Source organism: Vipera ursinii, assembly GCF_947247035.1.
Source record: "Vipera ursinii genome assembly, chromosome: 1".
In the NCBI taxonomy this organism is placed as follows: domain Eukaryota; kingdom Metazoa; phylum Chordata; class Lepidosauria; order Squamata; family Viperidae; genus Vipera; species Vipera ursinii.
Window position 1 is genome coordinate 318,653,925 of NC_139512.1, and position 21,529 is coordinate 318,675,453.

General features: G+C 39.5%; 1 protein-coding gene across 2 annotated transcripts in view; it reads right to left on the reverse strand.

Moving 5' to 3' along the window:
- MERTK (MER proto-oncogene, tyrosine kinase) overlaps positions 1-21,529 on the reverse strand; it is an 84,085-nt gene that overhangs the window by 13,291 nt on the left and 49,265 nt on the right. Inside the window, exons 9-13 of one of the 2 annotated variants that reach the window (XM_083348306.1) lie at positions 17,765-17,918; positions 14,983-15,106; positions 10,497-10,582; positions 8,972-9,067; positions 6,184-6,264 (exon numbers count right to left, since the gene is read on the reverse strand). In XM_083348306.1, coding sequence (XP_083204432.1) covers positions 6,184-6,264; positions 8,972-9,067; positions 10,497-10,582; positions 14,983-15,106; positions 17,765-17,918 — 541 coding nt within the window. Of the gene's footprint in view, positions 1-6,183; positions 6,265-8,971; positions 9,068-10,496; positions 10,583-14,982; positions 15,140-17,764; positions 17,919-21,529 lie in introns of both variants that reach the window. The other variant, XM_083348305.1, reaches the window with a different exon arrangement.

The window sequence follows — 21,529 nt, forward strand, 5'->3', positions numbered from 1 at the left end:
AAATAGTAGCCCAGCTAAAACAATCAATAACAATATAAAAATCCCCATTAAAACACCAACATATCCCCCATCAGGCCAGGCCGGCTTGTTCAAATAGATGGGTCTTCAGACCGCGTCGGAAGGAGCGAAGGTCAGGTGCCATCCGGAGCTCGACCGGCAGCTGATTCCATAAAGCCAGAGCGCCCATAGAGAAGGCCCTCCCCCTGGGGGCCACCAGCCGACACTCTCTGACCGGAGGCACCCTGAGGAGGCCCTCTCTGTGGGAACGCACAGGGCGGAGGGAAGTTGACGCCGGCAGCAGGTGGTCCCCGAGGTACTCCGGACCCATGCCATGTAGGGCCTTAAAGACCATTACCAGAACCTTGAATCTCACCCGGAAGACAACTGGTAACCAATGCAGCTCGCGGAGCAAAGGTGTAACATGGGAGTACCGGGAAACTCCCAAGAAAACTCTGCGGCCGCACTCTGTACCAGTTGGAGCCTCCGAGTGGTCTTCAAGGGAAGCCCCATGTAGAGAGCATTGCAATAGTCAAGACGAGAGGTCACGAGCGCATGAGTGACCGTACACAAGGCATCCCGGTCTAGATAGGGCCGCAACTGCCGCACCAGGCGAACCTGTGCGAAAGACCCCCTAGTCACGGCTACTACATGATCTTCTAAGGTAAGCCGTGCATCTAGGAGGACTCCCAAGTTGCGAGCCCTATCTACGGGGGGTAAAGACTCACCCCCCATAGAAAGTGATGGAACATTTTGAATGTCCCGGGATGCCGGAATGTACAGCCACTCAGTCTTGTCAGGGTTGAGTTGAAGTCTGTTCCTCCCCATCCAGACCCGAACCGCCTCCAGGCAACGGGACATCACAGTGAGGGCATCACTGGAGTGGTTTGGGGTCGAAATGAAAAGTTGGGTATCATCAGCATATTGATGATACCCAACTCCAAAACCACGAATGATCTCACCCAGCGGTTTCATGTAGATGTTGAACAGGAGAGGCGAGAGAACCGACCCCTGAGGAACTCCACAAACGAGAGACCTAGGGGCCGATCTCTGCCCCCCTGCCAACACCGACTGCGAACGTCCCAGGAGACAGGAGGAGAACCACTGAAGAACTGTGCCTCCCACTCCCAATCCCCTGAGACGCCGCAGCAGGATACCATGGTCGATGGTATCGAAAGCCGCCGAGAAAGCGAAGGTTGGAGACTGGACGAAAGTTGTTCAAGACAACTGGGTCCAAGGCAGGCTTCTTGAGGAGAGGTCTCACCACCGTCTCCTTCAAGATGGTGGGGAAATTACCCTCACTCAAAGAAGCAGATATCACCGCCTGGAACCAGCCTTGTGTCCTCTCCCTGGCAGCATAAACCAGCCAGGAAGAGCACGGATCCAATAAACATGTGGTGGAGCTCAACCTCCCCATAATCCTGTCCACTTCATCAGGGGTCACAGAATCAAACTCCTCCCAGATAACATTGACAAGACCGCCCATGTCCTGATCGTCAGACTCTGCCCAGGAGAGGGGGGCACCCCTGAGGGCGAACAAATTCGTGCTAGTATAACAAAAGTGCATAAAAGTCCGGGAGAATCCAGGAGAGGCAGTCCCATAATAATAATTCAACAGGAGGGTCAAGTCAGAGGTGAGTGAGTATCTGGACCATCACCCAGCTTCACTGCCACTCAGCTGGGTGAACCCCAGAAACAGGCCACTCCCCATCCTCTCACGACGGGTTGCAACTCTGTTCCCGGGGGTGGTCCAGAATATGCACTCTGGGTAGGGCATACCCCATAGAGCTCCCACCTCTATGGGGTTGCAGGTGTAAGTCAAGACCTTGCAGTTCTATTGTAGAGAAACAATAAATATCTTTGATTGACTTCCTTTTCTGATGAGTTGTCTGTATCTTCTCCCACAATGAACACAATCTATTCTGTGATTTCTGTCATATTTAGGAGGTACAGCAGAAATTTCAGCACACCTGAAACAATTCTATTGGAGCTCCTGAAGGAGACAATGGAGCCAGCAAATAGAAATCACAACACTTTAATTTTGTTTAGAATAGAAAGCAGAATAAAGAATAACAGAGTTGAAAGAGTCAGGGTCTTCTAGTCCAGGGCTTTTCAATTGGTGGTACGCGTACCACTGGTGGTACACGAGCACCTGGCTGGTGGTATGTAGCGTCTTCTTCCCCCCCACTTCCCTCTGTACTCTGCTCTTTCCCAGCTCACTTGCTGCTGGAAAACATGGCGCTTGGTGGCGGACTGCAGGAACCCTACCGAGGGCACGCAAAGAGCGCAGGCACAGAGTGAGGCCCCACCCTCCCCAGGAACTCATTGATTGATCTGTTCTTGTGCGGGATCTGTGGCATCCTTCAGCAGCTTCCTGTTTGTGTTATCTTCAATGAAGTATTTATCCAAGCATTCCATGAAGCCTTCTTTGCTCCAGAGACATTTTACAACAAAACATAAAAAGAACACTGAAAAGCCAGTAGCATTTTTTGTGAAGAAGAGAGATGAATTTATAAAATGCCGTGCTGCTTTTGTGAAGTCCACTACCATCTCCAAAAAATGTCTGGAAGCATCTTACCAATTGTCCTTGATAGCAGCTAAATGAAATAATCCTCACATAATTGTGGAAGAAGTCGTGATTCCCTCTGCCATTGCAATTTCCTCAGTTCGGTTTGATGGAAAAATGACTGCTGCTATTCTGATAACACCGTCCAAAGACGAATACAAGATATGGCCACGGATGTTATTCAACAAGTGGTGAAAAAAATCACAGCAGCAGAAAAATTTGCATTTCAATTGGATGAAAGCACTGACATAGCTGGTGAGACGCAATTAATTGTCTTTGTGCATGTTCCTGATTCGGACAATATACTGGAACACGTATTATTTTGCCACCCACTGCCTGGCAGAATGACTGGGGAAGAAATATTCACAATAATTGACAATATTCACAATAATATTTTTTTTCAGTGAATATGGAATATTATGGACCTGGTGTGTACGAATTTGTTCTGATGGTGCAGCAGCTCTTACAGGAAGAGCTTCGGGGGCGATAGCATGAGCTAAGACAAGAAACAGCTCCATTGTTTCAAATCATTGCATCTTGCATAGACATGCACTTGCTGCTAAACGGATGAGCCCAGTGTTACATGAGACTTTGGCAGATACTGCAAAAATAATAAATTTCATCAAAAGCCAGCCATTGAATGGACATTTATTCCAACAATTATGTAAGGATTTGGATTCTGAGCAGAGCACTCTTCTCTTTCATACAGAAGTACGTTGATTGTCAAGAGGTGAAACATTATCAAGATTATTCGAGCTACGAGATGAAACGCACCTGGTCCTGACAAATGTTTCATCACCCCTAGCAGAAAAGTTTGAAAATGTCTTTGGGGTATCCTGCCTTGCGTAGTTGGCTGACATATTTAAAAAGCTAAATTAACTTAATTGGTCGCTGCAGGGCCACGGTCATAATGTGTTTGTTATGGAAGACAAAGTTTGTGCCTTCCACAAAAAAATCTTCCTGTGGATAGGACAAGTAGAAAAAAGGAATATTGCCTCATTTCCCAAAGTGTCAGAGTTTATTGAACTAAATTCTATTGTTGACACTGAGGGCACTGAAAGAGCCATCAAAAATCATTTGGAAAAAACTGCACACAGAGTTTGTGTTGTATTTTCCATTTGTGTCAACAGGATGCGATACTAGAATTTGCTGGGTTGCATCACCCTTCATCATGTATCAGGTTGAGAAATATAACTTTTCGTCTCCAGAGCAAGAGGCACTTCTGGAATTGACATCAAACCGCAGTTTGAAGGAACTTTTCAATAAAAAAACACTGAGTTCTGGAGCCAAGCTGCAAAACTATACCAGGAAGTGGGGGGGGGGGGGGGAAGGCTATCACAGCCTTACTGCCATTTTCTTCCTCAACATGTATCTTATAGAGAATACTGGTATACAGATTTCTAAACTGTCAACTTATCAATCAACATTTGTCCCAGCATTCCTCCTTGACTCTAACCATTTATACACTTCATTCCAAATTTCATAATAGTCTGTTTCGCTTTTATTTTTAAGCTCTAATGTTAACCTATCCATTTCAGTGCAGGATAGGATTTTATTTATTACTTCTTGTTCGGTAGGGGTTTCTTTTCTCTTCCATTTCTGAGCCTAGGCTAGTCTTGCTGCAGTTAGAATGTGCAGTACTAAATATAAAGATCCTTTACTGAATTTATCCTTGGTAATCCCTAATAAAAAAGTTTCTGGTTTTAATTCGATTTTTTGTGATAATATCTCTTCCAGCCTATTTTTTATCAGATGCCAAAATTCTTGAGCTTTTGGGCATTCCCGCCACATGTGGTAGTAGGTCCCTGGTAATTTTCTGCATTTCCAACATATCGATGACGGGTTTTTGTCCATTTTTGCTAGTCTTGTGGGGGGAAGATGCCACCTGTAAAAATCTTATATAGATTTTCTTTATAAGTGGTGGGCTAATGTTAGCCTTCTGTTCCAGTCTCATAATAATTTCCAATTATCTAAATCGATACTATAGCCAAAATTTTTGCTCCAAATTAGCATTGTGTCTTTTACTTGTTCTTCTAGCATGTCTTGTTCTAGTAGATATTGATATATCTTTTTTATCATTTTATATTCTGTTCCTAATAGGATTTTATCTAATTCTGTGTGTTCTAATTTTACCCCGGGTTCTTTTTTATCTTTTCTGTATCGTGATTGTATTTGCAGATATGCCCACCGTTCCAGCTCTATGCCATCTTCTAATAATTTTTTCCTTGTTTTCAACTTACCACTCTCATCTAGAATGTCTTTATATGTAATTACCTTTCCTAAGTTCATAAATTTTGGCTCCATAAATATCTCCAATGTCAATATCCAATTGGGAATTTTTATGTAGTTATTTTTTTAAAAAAATTTAGTCCACACATCTAATAGTGCCCGTCTAATATAGTGTTTCTGAAAATACTGGTGTGCCTTGTGTTTCCCGTCCCACAGTATTGCATGCCACCCTATCTGCATGTCGTGGCCTTCTAATGCTAACAATCTCCTATTCCTTAGGTGTATTCATTCCTTTATCTTTTATGTTGCCACCTGACAGTATTTTTCCCAATTTGGAAGGCCGAATCCTCCTCTTTCCTTTGTGTCTTGTAATAATTTTGATTTAATTCTCAGTTTTCTCCCTTGCCAAATAAATTTGGATATAATTTTGTTTAAATTTTCAAAGAAGTCTTTGCCTAATTTAATCGATATGCATTGGAATAGAAAAAGTAGTTTAGGGAGTACATTCATCTTCATTGTCGTGATTCTCCCCATAAAGGAGAGCTGCAAGTTTTTCCATCTATCTAAATCCACTGTAATTTGATCTATTATTTTATCGTAGTTTTCTCTTTTAAGTGTGATGCATCTTGCCATCAGTTGAATCCCCAAGTACCTTACTGTTTTAGTTATTTGAATGTTAATTTTTTCTGCTAACTCATTTTCTTGTGATTTGGTCATGTTCTTAACTACCATTTTGGTTTTTTCTTTGTTAATCTTCAACCCTGCTACATCTCCATAGTTTTCCAAAACCTGTAATAGTCTTGTTTCAGACGCTAGGGGCTCTTCCAAAATAAAGACTAAATCATCTGTATAGGCCTGTAATTTAAATATCTGTTTCTTAGTTTCTAAGCCTTTAATCAATTTATCTTTTCGGATTATTCTTGTTAAAACTTCTAAAGAGAGTACAAATAATAATGATGATAGTGGGCAACCTTTATTTTACAATCTCTTTCATCCCCCTAAGATTGCATGATACATTCCAGATTACATGATATTATTATTTAGTTTGCTAAGAGAAATTGAACATATATTTTTACCTTCTCTGTGCCTTTTGAAAAAAAATCCCTCAAAACAGAGATAAGCCCTTTAATAAACACTTCTAGCAGATTTGTGGTTATTTTTAAAATTACTGTACTTGATAAAATGAAAAGTAGTACATACCTTTTAAAAATAGATAACTGAGTAATAGACAATCTTCTGTCTTTTCATAGATTTTCTGGATTCTTAATTGGAAAAGATTTTTTTCTTTTTTAGAGGAGCTCTACAACAGTGTGTGATTATATTTTTAAATGCTCCTGAATGTTTCTTAAACACAAAAAACTTTAAATCTGTAGAGACCAAGTAACACTTACATTTCATTGTTTTCACAGCAACTTTTTGAGTGGTTCCATCAGGATTACTGAGACTCCCTTCCATGACTGATCCAAATTCCCCTGAATGGAGAAATAATACTATGTTTGTCTCCATACACACAAAATCCCATTATGAAATTTAGTTAGTAAGACTGAGAAGATTCTTCAGGCCAACAAAGCTTAATGGGGATAAGCTCAGCTGCTTCCTGAAGCATACTTGCCTCATCTTATCAAGCTATCCCAAATTTACTAAGATTACATATATTCACAGAAAAACAAAGGTAAAATCTGCATTGGAACATTGGCAGAAAGGACATAAATGAGCTTAATCTCTACCATGCCCATTAATTTTCTTTTACAATCTCAGACTGTTCCCTCTGCCTACCCCTCCCTTTGGATTTTGTTAGATCGCAGGTCACAGGAAGAACGACGGCAGCCCGGGTTTGTGTAGCAGACCTTTACTTAGCTTGGTGATGTTTCAGCTTGAGGAAAGGGTTTATCTGGCTTGTTTATATACCTGCCCAGGTGAATGCCAGCCAAACCTGGGCTTCCCGCCACTGCAGGTAACCAATCACTTTAAACCTTGGCTTCCCGCCGGTACGGTTATAGCCCGGAGCTGTCAAACCTGTTTGAACCAGGCTTTCCCGCCAATTGCGGTTATAGCCTGGAGCTGTCCAGCTCCGAGCCTCCTGCTGTGCTGACAGCTCGTGTATGCTAGCTGCATACACTACAGATTTACTTCCCACTTCAGAACCCAATTGGGGATAAAATTAAAATGTGTCAGGGATAGTATTTGTACTAAAAAAGTGATTGGAACAGAACAACAGAAATTTCTCCTGGAAGAGGACAAAAAAAAGGTTCACAGAATAGGCCAGTGCAAAGGACTACAATTATGAGATTTTCAGAATGTATTAAATGGACAAAGTATTTAACTTAAATTTCTATACTGGGCATGCATTGGAAACTGTTAAAGGGTTGATCCGGTGGGACAGATATTTTAACCTGTATTGCTGACAATACTGCTGAATGTTGCATATCAGCAGAACTTATGTAAAAATGATTTGGAGAGGGGTATGGATAGAAGAATGAGTCTGATGGAAGTTTGGAGTCCTAACTGAAGACAAACCTCTAACTATCAGAATAACTGGGTTAATGACATTTCAATACTGTATTTATTACCTAGAAATTAAAAGGTTAGTACTGTACAATACTTTGTACAACATAAGTTATAAAGAGTCATGGAGAGTTAACCAAGTTCTATGCTTGAAAGGAGTCTTGAACTGTAACCTTAAAGGAATACATTTATAACATTTTAAAAGTAATATAATCCTCATTTGACATCACTTTCATATAAAGTAAAGAGCAATTGCTTTACCTTTGTATGAAGATGGTGCAACCATTATCTCAACTTTATGTATAGGAGAGAAAACATTAAGATCAGCTGCCTCTAGCATGGAAAATAACTTCATTTTTGACTATCAAAATGGAAATTATGATATTTTCAAAGAAACAAAGATGGCAACAGGACAAAGAATGTTACTGAACAGGTTCAGATTTTTACATTTCTCAGAATTGTTTTCCATCTATAGGCACTTAGAAGGCTCAAATTTAATCTTTACTTCTTTTCACCATCTCTTTTAAAGTTTTTCTGTACAAAATGAAGTAATTATATAATATGTGGGCTAAAAGTGTTTGAAGCCAAATTTAATACCACAGCTACCTTACAGCTATTTTATATGTAGCCATTAGAAACTCTTGAAATAGGTTTTTAAAAAGACATCTTTGTGGTTCCACAATGAGTCCCAAACCTATCCTTTGCCCAGAGATGAAAATAGCACTAATTGAAACTGTGCAAAAAGTATGTACTATATTAGCTATTACCTTAAATTAAATCTCAGCTCAAGTTGTTGGGTTGTTTTGACCATTCAAGATAAATTTCATTTTACTTGGTGGAAATCATTAAATTTGAACCTAGGGAATTGTGGACTTTGACCTAATGTATAGTCTCAAAGGATTTTGATTAGACCATGTCAAAATGCTAGAGCTACTGACCTCCAACATAATTTCAACCCATCTCCATTTTACTTTATCCCAGTGACAACAGAAAAAAGCACTGCACTTGCCCATTGTTTAATATGGTCTTCAAAGATACCAGAAGAGATGTTACATTGGCCTTCTCTAATTCCCTTCGCATTGCTTAGTTGATGGGAAGATTTTGCAACATTTCTAAATAACAGCATCTCTACCATATGGTAATAAGGAAATTGAAACTGTAAGTCATGTACTGCTGCACTGTTTCTTTTATAGAGATATTTGGGTGGGACTGAAAATACCTATCAGCTGATCATGTAGTGAAGATCTCAGAAAGTCTAGCCAAATTCTGAATGTTGGCTACAGGGGAACAAAAATCACTGTTTTGGGAAAAGTATAAATATTGTTTGAAGTTAAGAAAATTTTCTGCATTTTTCTGTTTTTTTTTAAATTCAATGTTGAAGTATCTATGTTATTATTTTTATTTTATATTTAAATTGCTCTGGGCTGTGACTATAATAAATTAACAAATTAAGCGATATAATAAAAATCTTTTAATTTACAAGGCTCCTGCCTATTTTGTTTAATACAAGCTGTTCTTTGGAGCATGTTTGATTGGTAATTCTCTTAAGGGAATTGCTTTACAAGTGAAATGCTTTTACCATATGAATATGAGTTTGCTTGACCCAGTGTTGCAAGGTGAGGAAAGATGTCTTGCTTGACACTTATGACAGCTGCCTAGATAGATGGTACTCACCTTCTCCCAAGATTTTTCCTAGAGCCAAGTTGTTTCGGACAATCATAACATCTTGGAGTTTTTCCTGAAGTTCTTCACTTACTCCTAGGTTACCCACTGGGAAAGTAATGTGCAAATGATATATGAGATACCTGTGTTTAGTACATGGCTTTCATGACTGCATACTTGATACGGGAAGACACCATCAAATCCTGCAGTTTTATGATTAATTTAGAGCTATTCAACATATGGGCACAAATGTCTCCAGTACTAGAAAAGTTTTCTTTATATTACTTTAGATTGCCTATGAATTAAATATTTCATCTTTAAAGGATAGGAAACTTTTCTTCTTACAGAAAGCCTGATTATTAAGGAAGAAAGATTGATTCAAATGCATTATGTGTGATAAATTTTCCTGGGACAATGTATTCAAAAAGAGGTTTTCTCCACCCTCAGTGTGAACAATTGTAGTCTCTCTAGCTATGATCGATTTTGCAGAAGACCACCAATGGAATACCATGAACAATTTCCTTTTTTTTCAAAAGATTTACTTCTTGAAAACTGTTGGACCATCTCCGAAAAAGAGGATCCAGAAAATAAATTTAATGTTCTAGTGTTTCTTAGAACATTCCATTCCTTGGACGAGGAATTTTGATATCTATAATTATATAGCATGCATAACAGCATATTAGGGATATGAGTCCATACAAATGTCATAGAAAATGCCTGATCCAGGAGGGACAGAATGAATGTTCTGAATTTCCTCATATTTAGAAAGTAGATCACAGTCAATGATTTTTGTATATTATTCTGTCCTATGTGGTACTAACTCTCCTATATCAAGGGAGAGCTTAAAAGCAGCCTTCTCCAAACCTGGCCACCCTTCAAGTGTGTGACTTTAACTCCCGGAATATCTCTGCCAAGATAGTACAGCTCAAAATTTTCAGATGTGAAGTCCAAATATCTTGTGGGTAAATAGACTGAAGATGGCTGTCTCTGTGTACAGAGTATACTCACCTTCAGGATGCTTCAGGAAAGAAATTTAACTGACTTCCATTTCATACCATAGGAGTTGAACATTCCTGAATATTGGAATATTCTGAATACTGGACTATCTTGGCTAGCCACAAGCTTTCATAGTCAGGTAGGAGATAGAATTATAGTCCTATAAATACATCTAATTGCGGTTTATTTAATAACTATGGTTTAGTATGAAGTACAAACCCAAACAGGGTTTATATAGTGTATAGTGCAAGTGGCTGAGTTACACAAGTGGGAGAGTCACGCATACTAGGTAACATTATCAGTGCTAGTGAGTGTGGGGTTTGCTTCTGTTTATAGCATGCCCTGCCAATAATGGTAAGGGGTGTGATTTTCTCCTTGGTAGTTTCTTGATTAGGGTATTGTTTTCTGCTTGATTGTTTGTCTAATGTTAATCCCTGCTTATCTGGGTATAGGCTGCTGGAGGATGTGTCTTTTGGTTTCCTTCTTAGCTTTTTTAATTCCTTCCCATAAAGTCAGATTGTAACAACAGTCTAAAACTTACATGTCAGTTCTACAGTTCTGCGGCCATAAGATTTCTTGACTCTGTAATTTACAGCCAGTTCTGTCTCTTGTCCGCTAAAAGCATACCTGGTGGGGAAAGAAATACAATAATTTTATTCCTGTGAATTCTTTAGGAATTGAGTATATGGGGATTGCAGCTGCATTATGAACAATTATTTTCTTCCTTTGGGAATATTATGGGCAGGTGTTTGGCTCAGGTTGAATCAAAACAATGAAAAAGGAAAGGAAATTCCAGCCCTTCCAGTCATGTTTCATTTTCCCCCTGATGGAGTTATATGATATACTTATTTCCATTCATTTATCTCTACAGACATTAAATAATTACTACTTATCTCCCATATAAAAGAAAGGCTGAGTCATTTTGGTGAACTGGAAAATTACTTTAAATACTCATTTTGAAAATGGTTTTCATTAATAGCAATGTACTACCTAAAACTTTCTTTTTCATTTTTTTTACTTAATTTCACTCTCATGACTTACAGTTGCAACATTTTAAAAAGAAATCAGAACTTCTACAGGATAAAGAGGCCAAGTCGTTTAATGCAACTGAGATTCTATTTTAAAAACTGTCAGTGGAGTAGTTTCAGGATTACCCCTCACAACATTCTCCTTCCTTCCTCTTCTGTCCACTGTCCAATTAAACTCATCCCCACAACTACTCTTAGCCCCAGGAAGGAAATGCCCAAACAAGTTGAGATCACCATCCATTGGGTCAGCATATCCAGTACACTCAAAAGGAAAGAGCCATTTCTTCTGCCAACATTTACTATCATTACCCTCAAATCTTCTTCTGGGCACAATTTTGGTAGCAAAATACTCTGGGATGAGAGAAGAAGAAAAGTGAATGATCAACTGCATGAATAAAAGTTGGTTCAAATGATATGAGATTCTAGGTACCATCTTTTTTATTAGAGAATCATGCTCTGAAAAAGCTACATTTGTACTTAAATAAGGTAACCTACATACAGTAGGATTTAAAATATGATAATGTACTGTTATCTAACAAAGGGAATTTACTCTGGGAATTGCAGCCCACACATCTTAAAGTGCCTTACGTTGAGAAACCCTGCCCTAATGAAATAAAAACGGTTTTACAATAAGATCTCAGCGGAGCTGAATTTCCAGAAGCATGCTATGAAAAAATGTTCTTGGTATATTTAGAATAGCTAGTTATTTCAAAAGTTTAAAAAGGAAAAGGCAAGAACTGATCACAAGGTTTGTGAACTGAGATTACAATAAGTCTTTGTTGGTCATATAAAACAATCTTTACAAAATGTAACCGAAAGTGGTTCCTCCCATTTTGGAAAAGGTTAGAGATCAAAAATGTATGTGCTAAAAACAGGATACAATCTGTCATATTTTTAAGCTGATTCACCACATTACAGCTTGTCAATGCCAGGATGTTTGTCAAGGATTATTTTTTTTACTGGTATCTGTAATTATTTTACATACTTTTAAGTTCTAAAATGGTATATCTTCTGTATCTGTTGTAATGCATCCGGATTTTAGTGCTAATATTTCTACATCTATGTGTACATTTGGGCTGAAAATACAAATGCACCTGAAACAGAAGAATCAGGTTTGATAAAGATAATGCAAAAATAAATTACTAAGGTAGCACAAGCCTCTTAGGTTGCCTGCATTAAATACAGGCAAATTACAGTTTAGCACAATCTGTGAATTCATTAACTCATTCAAGAAACCATGGTTTGAAAAGATACCTTAGTGTCAAACTGCCAGCCTGCAGGCTGGATGCGTCATGCTGAAACCGCACCTACCCCAGCTCTGGCAATGGGGGAAAAGTCGCGATACATCGTGACACGTCACGTGATGTTGCAAGTTTGACACCCCTGCCTTAGCACGATATGCAAATCTGGTTTTGGTGCTTCAATCTACATCTGACCCTCATTTACATAATTTCTTTCACAAATTCCATTAGAAACAATATTCCCAAACCCACAAAACTCTAGAAATCTTAACATGTTAAAAATATATAACTGTCTTAGAATTTTAGCAGTTATGTAAAGAAGTTCCCCAGAACTTTTCACATGTCAAGCTCGAAAAAGAAACAATCTCAAGAAGCTAGGAATTCTTTCTTCTACATAATCTTTTGCTTTTCTTCCATGTGTAGGGTTACCCCCTCAGAGGCTGCCAAAGCCCAGGCCCTCTCAGCCCCGCTCTGCAGATGTGCTCTCAAGGTGTTGGTAGCAGAAGCTCACATGAACTGAGGAGATGGCAGACTCTCGTTGTCAAAGGGAGGGAGGCTTTCAGGAACAAAGATGACCAACCCCTAGCCCCAACAGTCAATGCGTGACAATGTTTAACAGCCCCAGGCAGTCATAACAGCAATGATTTCACAGTGATTATTTGGAAACAAGTGGGGTGGAAAAAACCCTGGCTCCAGGCAGCGATAGGAACACGAATGAAGGTAGTCAGCATTCTGCAGTAACAGCTCACCCCACAAAGGCAACTCCCCACAATGTCTATAACTTGCACAAATAACAATAATCAAAGTTCAGATGGCCGGTAGTCTCCAAAGCAGTAACCACCAGCCTCTCCTCCTCTTCTGTCTTCGCTTGCAGTCTCAGGTCTTGTTGGTGTCAACCCCCCCCCTTTCCTTTATTGTTAAAATCTGAACTTAGCAACCCCAGCAACTTTCTCTCTCCTCGCTCTCTCTCTCTCTTGCCTCCGCTCAGGATATCCCCACTGCAAAAGAAATCAGTAAAATTCCATCTTCTCACTCTCTCTCTCTTCCCTCTCCTTCACAGAAAGGGATCAGCTAAAACCTCGAATCCCTCTTTGACTCCACCTGCTCTCTCTCCAACAACAGCAACAGCAACCACCCCTTTTCTTTCCTCCTTTTTGTTTCCTTTCACCCAATCCACGCCCCAAAGCTGTCTGAGCCTTCCCGGGCAGGCTCCTGCAAAGCCTTTCAGCCAGCCCTGCTACACATGGAATATTACATAAAAAAGCTCATAAAACCGAAAGCTGTTAGCTTGCAAAATCTGGCTGCTAAAGCATGAAATATGGTAACTGCAGGTTCTCTTATTTCTTTCTTCTCTGTCCTATCGCTTAATCTTGCTTTTTGAAGTAAGGACTCTCTTGGGAAGGAAATAATAGGAAAAAGTGGATAGCTGGAGAAGTGGGAAAAACCAGCAAGTGATTTTGGAACTGCCGTCTCTCGATGCATTCTCTCTGCAACATTTTCAGAAGTGGTTTGCTATTGCCTACTTCCTATGGCTGAGAGAATGATTGGCCCAAAATCACTCAGTTGGCTTCCTTCTAGTCCAAGGCAGGACTAGAACAGAGTTCCTGTTTTAAGTCTGGTGCATAATCATTACACTAACTTGGTTCAAATTTTATTTATTTGTATCCCACTTTTATTATTATTACATGTAACAAAAGGTGGTAAATATACCCAGCACATATTCCTCCTCCTATTTTCTCCACAATAACCTTATGAGGTGGACTGAGAGAGAGTGATGGCCAAAGTTACACAGCTGGCTTTCATGGCTAAGGTCGGACTTGAGAGTCATGGTCTCCCACTTTCTGGCTTGGTGCTTTAACCACTAGACCAAACAGCCCCCTAACTAAACATATACATCTTGCCAATTTAATGAAGGGGACATAAGTTTGATAAAATGGAATAAAAAGGTTAAGAGTTTACAGAATCTGTATGGAGTATTTTGCAGGGAAAGTAACAAAGAGAGATTAAGTTACTTAGTGTGCACAAAGCTGTTTCTAATCCTATGTACAAATGAATCATGCTTCACAAACATTCTGCACAACAGGACCTCTGTTATCTAAACTTGCTGATTATACGAATTCCCATCCTGTATTTTCTCTTATTACGTTTTTCAAGCATCATTAAAGCAAGATTTATCTTATTCCAATCTTAGTGATTTTAATAAATGAAAAGTAAATCAGTGCTCACAACCTGCAGTTGTTACTATAGTAATCTGGAATGTACATTTGAACAGATATGCTGCCATCTTACATTGTGGTTAAATCTGATTTTTTTAACCACACTTAATTTTCAAAGAACTTTGGCCTCAAAAGAACAACCTTTGAGTTATTCATCTTGATTAATTGTGTCATTGTTATTTCCAATACCCAGATGAAGAATTAAGGGCACTAGCACGACACCCTTAGGTAATTACTCATGCACTGAATGTGATTATTCAGAAGAAGTTCCATTATATTCAAAACAGAATTTACATTGGACTGTAGCTCAATAATTAGTCTTGGGCCAAGCCTGAACTTTAAACCAAACTCAACATAATAATTTGTCTTTCATTCAAAGATCCTGTTTAGAAGGTGGACATGAATATCAGCTATCTGGGGAAGTGTTTGCAACAAGTGCCCTATCACCCATCAAAGAACTGCAGATTAATGTCTGAATTAAATTTTAGTAACCGCATTTCAAAGATTGAATTACTAACCTTGCTTTTTGTTTAGGGACTTACCCAAATTTAGTCTCCTCTGTAATTTTTTTCCTGATAATCACAGATATATATAGGATTAGCCCAATGACGACAACTCCACATATAAATCCAAGGATTATTGTAAGTGAATCTGTATTTCTAGATTCTAGTGTTGTAGAAGGTGCAACAGATATCAAACCTATAAGAATAAGACAAGTTACAGAGAAAAGGAAAGTGCCGTCTTGTTATAGTTGGGCAGGGGAAGGCATTATATGCAGATTCATGGAAGGGAGGGAGGGAGGGATCTTAAAGTTAGAAATAAAAGGTATAACTAAAAATTGAAAAGGAACGGATTAAAGACAATTGTGATAGTTGATATGAAAAGTACATTATAACTGTGGGACTGGTGTCTGATTTTCATAGCTGTTGCACAGTATTTTGCTATGGTCAGAATTACCGTAGAAATGATTTACAATCTGAAAAATGGTTGAATATATGAGTATTGTCAGATTGCGCAGGACACTAATGTAAAAAGTAAAATACAGATATTACAAAAATTCCTATAGATCCAACACTATCATTCCTGTAACTTTTAACTGGACAAAAAGTGCATTTTAAGACAACATATTTTAAATGGACTCACTCCCAGAATTAATTAAAAAACTGGGACCAATGACTCCATGGAATTGAAATTTGGTAAACTTTATAAAACATTTATAAAACATAAAACATGTATCCCAACTTTTCAAATGCATTGGAAGCTCTGCCATTGTTGAAGGCACTGAAGAATCTGATAAGGAAGTATCTCTGAAACAATGATGCAAGGATTCACTAATTGTCTCATAGTAGAATAAAATAACAGGATTCAACAGCTCTAGTTTCAATAGCTGTAGTTCCACATGGGAAAACATATGCTTCAAATGGAATTTTAGAATATCTTCTCTGCAGTAATGTTGAAGGGAAAATTTTGTGCCTTACCCAGAAAAAAGCTTTCATTAGTTTGGAGAATATCAGTGAGGAGTTAGGGAATTGGACTTTTTTCCTTTGTCACCCAAATTCTATTTCTCCGTGACAAGGTATTCATTGCTGTTTGAAATTCAAAATCATTAAATTTTTGGAGAAGTGTGTATTTGGTATGGTCATAGCCCAAAACTCATAGAATCTCTGTTAGTTACTCACAAGTTATTAGTTTTGTTCTTTGACATTATTCCAATTTACGGGGCTATTATAAATCATCATTACAATAATCCCAACTGGGAGAACTGGACCCTCAACCAGTGGTTTAACATCAGCTACAGGCCTTAACCTCAATATTTGACATCTCTGCTCTAACCTGAGGATGACCTTGGCAACCTTCTGATGCTGCAAGTTTACCTCCTTTAATAAAATAGAATCACTTGCTGGTATTTGCAGATATTACTACGAGTTGAGAGCCATAATTACAATGGGCCCTCCATGTTCCCTTGAAGTGGAAAAATCACTCCCAGATATTTGAAGATGTGAACCTATTCAGTTGGGTTCCCCTTTGTATTCTATCATTTTGACTCTTTTATAAAAGGCTATACTTTTGGAAATTTAGCACCAACCTACAGTATTAAACTGTAGTACTCATTGCCTTTTTCAAGTCTTTTGGGAGAATGAGAAATAAGAACTCCATTAATGAACAAGTTAATCAAGAAAGAAAGGGAATAGCAGATTCACAAAAACAATTTTTACACACCTTGAATTGTTATGCTGCCTGATTCCCTGATGCTAGTTGGTTGATAGAGTTGGCATTTCCTTCCTTCCTTCCATCCATCCATCCATCCACCCATCATAATTATTCTGTTTATTTTACCCTGATTCTAGATTTGCAATGATGTATTTTGCTTTCTATTGTCCTTCCTGTTTGAATTTCTGGAATTGCATAAACTACTGCCCTTGACTGTCTTCCTGGAAGAAAGCTCCTTTACTATCCTTTTCTCTTTACATAATCTGAATATTTTATAGTAACATGTAAAATTCCAAAATTTCATCAACAGAATATCCAGGAAACCACAAAAGGAGACAGTGGCACCAGGCTAGAAAATAAGAGACTTTGAATTCTAGTGCAGCCCTATCCATGAAGCCAACTGAGTAATCTTGGGCCAGTTATTCCCTCTTAGCCCTAGGAAAATGACAATGGCAAGCCACTTCTAAAATCTTGCCAAGAAAACTGCAGGGACCAGTCCAGGTATTGCCAGGAGTCAAGACTGACTTGAAAATGTCCATACGTGTGGCGTGTGTGTGGGCACACAAACACACACGCTGAGGACACTTTTTCCCCATAAAATTCAACACAATTTCCAGCAGTTTCTCATTTCCTGTACCTAATCTATATGGCTTTTCTAACATGTGTTTTCTTGGAATCTTCCTGTAAAACAGATAACTGACTATAGCAGTATAGATGTTGAGAATTTGAATTTGTAATGAATTTGGAGCTTTTCATATAAAAAGCTACTGTTCTATTCTTAAGCTGTGGCCGCATGACTAGAATTTCAACCACTTTATTTTGCATTACTTGTGTTCTCCAAGTTAACTCATATCTCGAGAACAGTGGTGTCACAATGGTTAGAATGCAATATTGCAAGCTAATTCTGCTGACTGCCAGCAGTTCGGTAGTTTGAGTCTCACCGGCTCAAGGTTGACTCAGCATTCCATCCTTCCAAGGTCAGTAAAATGAGGATCCAGATTGTTAGGGGCAATATGCTGCCTCTGTAAACTGCTTAAAGAGGGCTGTAAAGCATTGTGAAGTGATATATAAATCTAAGTGCTATTGCTATGTCACTGCATTAATCTGACTTACCATTGCTTGGAATGAACATTGCTACAGGGTCACTGAAAGGCCCAGCTCCACCGTTAGTGACAGCAGCGACTTGCACGATGCAGGTGACATTTGTGGCCACAAAAGGAATACGGATGACATTTGTATCTTTATTGGCAGATGTAGAGAAATTCGTCTGTAAAGAGAAAAATAATTTTTATTCTATCTAGTGGACAAGCTTCATAGGTACATGACAAGATTTGAAAATAAACTTTTGTCTTTATTTGCTTACGTTAACAGATACTTCCTAATACCAACATAAAAACTATATATTTCTGTACAGTAACTGTCTTGGTAAATAGTCCTTCAAGCACTAGAGAAAAATGAAAAAGCTGACAATAATTTATTTAAATCCATTTCACTGCTGTTTGGAACAGATGTTAATTTTCCCCCCATTGTAAACAATAAATAGCTGTGGATGATCAGATTAACTCATTACAAATCTGTCATCTGACTGGCAGATAAAATATTAAGAGGGTGTAACTTAACACAAAAACAAAGCACATTGTAGGAAGCAGTTTGTACAATTGATTCCTTTTTTTTTCTTTTTCCATGCTCAGTCTTCTTCCCTGCCTATTACAAAAACAGAAACTCTCTTGTTTGCTTCCATTGTGCTAATTCTGTAATCCGTGATGGTTTAGAACTGATGGGCCATTTACACTGATTCCTGGTGTATTAATTTTAAAAAGAAGCAAAAAGTAATAGATCTGATTTCTACAAAATAGAAAACAGAAGAAAAAGAAAAGAAATTGGGCAGGAAATCTGTGGGGAGCCCCAAGACAACCTAATATCATAATAACAACATTTGCCCACAATCATTTGATAAATCTCCTGGAATAGTGTGCAATCTCTGCTTTCTTACTTGTGATAAAAGTCCAAGTGACCAAGTCGGACTTACTCCTATCTACATATTGGCAAGTTGAAATTGACAAGAATACTTATTAATGACCTGAAAATCTCAAAAAGGTTAATACTGTATAATATATAGTCAATGAAAATATTATTTCAACAAGTATTATCTACTAAATTTGTGATTTTGATATATACAAAGGAATCAAAGAAATATTTAAGTTATATCTTTTTCTCTGTCTTAAATATCACCCTTATGGAATGCCTATTGTAATGAAATCAGTATTTGGAGATTTCATCTACTTGCAGTCATAATAGCATCAAACAGAAGCACTGTAAACTTAGGCACCCTCCTACCAACTAGACGTGAGCTCCATCGGACACCCAACTTGAAATAAGAAATTTCTGTTCCTGTAAATTTCCTAGAGAGCCTATGAATCAGCTGAAGAACTGGGGGAAAAAACAGTACTTGTAAGTACCACCTCCTAGTAAATTGTCACCTAGTCCCCACCCTCCCCATTTTGTGTGACTCATAATGCAGCTGACAGACTAGCTTAGTATGATAACATGTTTGAGGGATAGAGCTGGTACTATTTAAACCAATATAAAAATTCTCTGTAAACAGGAACTAAGAAAAAATGATTAAGGCTACAACTCTGAGAGAGTTTTTCTTTTTTTATACAAATAATTTTATTTAAGATTGCAGTTATACAGATTAAAAACAAAGTACAAAAAATTAAAAAGCCAGTTTAGTCTAATAGCTAAGATACCAGGCTAAAAATCAGGAGACTGTGAGTTACAGTCCTGCCTTAGGCATCAAAGGTGGCTGGGTGCCTTGGGCGAGTGTCATTCTCTCAGCTCACCTCAGCTCCAATTAAAGTTGGGGAAATTGTGGGGAAAATAGAGGGAAGGAGGAAGGTATGTTACTCTTTAACTAAGGCAGACATGTCAAACACAAGGCCCGGGGGCCGGATGTGACCCACGAAGTGGTTTCATGTGGCCCGTGAACACATCCTGGAAACAGTGAGGGAATGGCCCCCGCTGCCTTGGCTCTGGCTCTGGCTGGCTGGGAGCCAATGTACAATTTCGTGGTGGCCATCTATGCTGAAATGCATTCAGTCTTAGCTCCACAAGACCATCTGGAAAAAGCGAGGGACCAGCCCCTGCCGCATCGGCCCCGCTCACTGGGCGCGCGCTGGGGAGGTATCACCCTTTGTGAGGAATGAAAAAATGCACCATTGCCTGGAAGTGGCCAGCACATGGCCCTGCCTACTTTGGGCAGGCTAGGGGCTGGGCAGCGTTGTGCTTCTCTTCAGATTCATGCCACCCGGCTCAGCCTCTTAGCACTGTGAGGAGAGCACCCCGCTGCCTGCCAAAACTGGGCAGGCTCAAGGGTGGACAGCATTGCGTGGGTAACATCAACTCACATGCTGCTCATGGCATCCCGTCCCCCAGAGCCCACCAAGCCAGATATGTGAAGTAGGCGAGGGCCATGTGCTGGCCACTTCCAGGCAATGGTGCATTTTTTCATTTCTCACGAAGGATGACACTTCCCCAGCTGCGTTTCTTGCTTGTTTTTCTCCCTCCCTTATCTCAAATATTTTCCCACCACTCGAAGGAAGGAAGGAAGGAAGGAAGGAAGGAAGGAAGGAAGGAAGGAAGGAAGGAGAGAGAGGGTAAGAGGGAACTCCAGCCTTAGTCCTTCCCTGCTGCCCTTTCATCATCCCCTTGCCCACTCCTCCTGGCCTATCCTGTGGGGGTCTCCCATCCTATTGCTAAGGAAGCTTTGGATACAAAGCCAGGTCTCCTCACATGGAGAGGAAGTTGGCCTCCCTCTTGACTTTGCCCTCGTACCCATCATAAGCAACCTGGCTAAGGAGAGCAAGCACAGCAGCAGCACCCTTGAGGCTGGGCTGGGCATTTGACCTCCGTGCCACCGTCCAGCCCCCCCCCCCGCCGCCAATGGCCTGAGAGGAACAGTGAGGCTCCTCCAGTGGACCATGCCTTGGCACATGCCCTGGTCCCATCTCCTTCTCCCAGAGACCTTCAGATTTGTCCCACTCCTGCCCAGGCCCCCATAGGTACTCTTGACGCGAATGATGTAGAGCTGGCCATGCCCACCCAGTAGGCCACACGCACTCCAGCCATGCCCACCCAGTAGGCTGCGCCCATCCTGGCCACACCCACCCGGCCACCTGAGGGTAACCGCAATGCTGATGTGGCCCTCAATAAAATTGAATTTGACACCCCTGAACTAAGGTATGTTTATCCACTTGAGTTATTTGTAAAAATAATAAACGTGGGATAACTTTTTTAAAAAAAAAAGTATAGAAAGGGAAAAATATAAAGAGAAAAATATCAAAAGTATGAATACTGTATAGCATAGAATACTGTGTGTATATATATATATATATATATATATATATATATATATATATATATATATATATATATATATGTCAGTCAGCTAACAAAGCGAGAGAGATCCTGTGGCTTAGAGGTGAAAACAACTGCCTAATGTGCAATCAGCCCAGGTTCGAATCTCAGAAGGGTATGGCTGACTGATGAAAACTAATAAGTTTGAAATGCATATCAGTCTCCCTTAATTCTTTGTTAGCAATTTAAAATTTACACAAATATGAGCTGTCACCGGTGTGACTACTGCCTGTCGATGGCCTTCAGGTTAGGCTGACACAGGAAATAAAGATTTGTCCCATGTTTGGGGCCTAGCAAGGTAATCTAAAAATAGTTAACAAGCATTTGACATATATCTCCCCTTGCTTCTCAGCTAACAAAGCGAGAGAGATCCTGTGGCTTAGAGGTGAAAACAACTGCCTAATGTGCAATCAGCCCAGGTTCGAATCTCAGAAGGGTATGGCTGACTGATGAAAACTAATA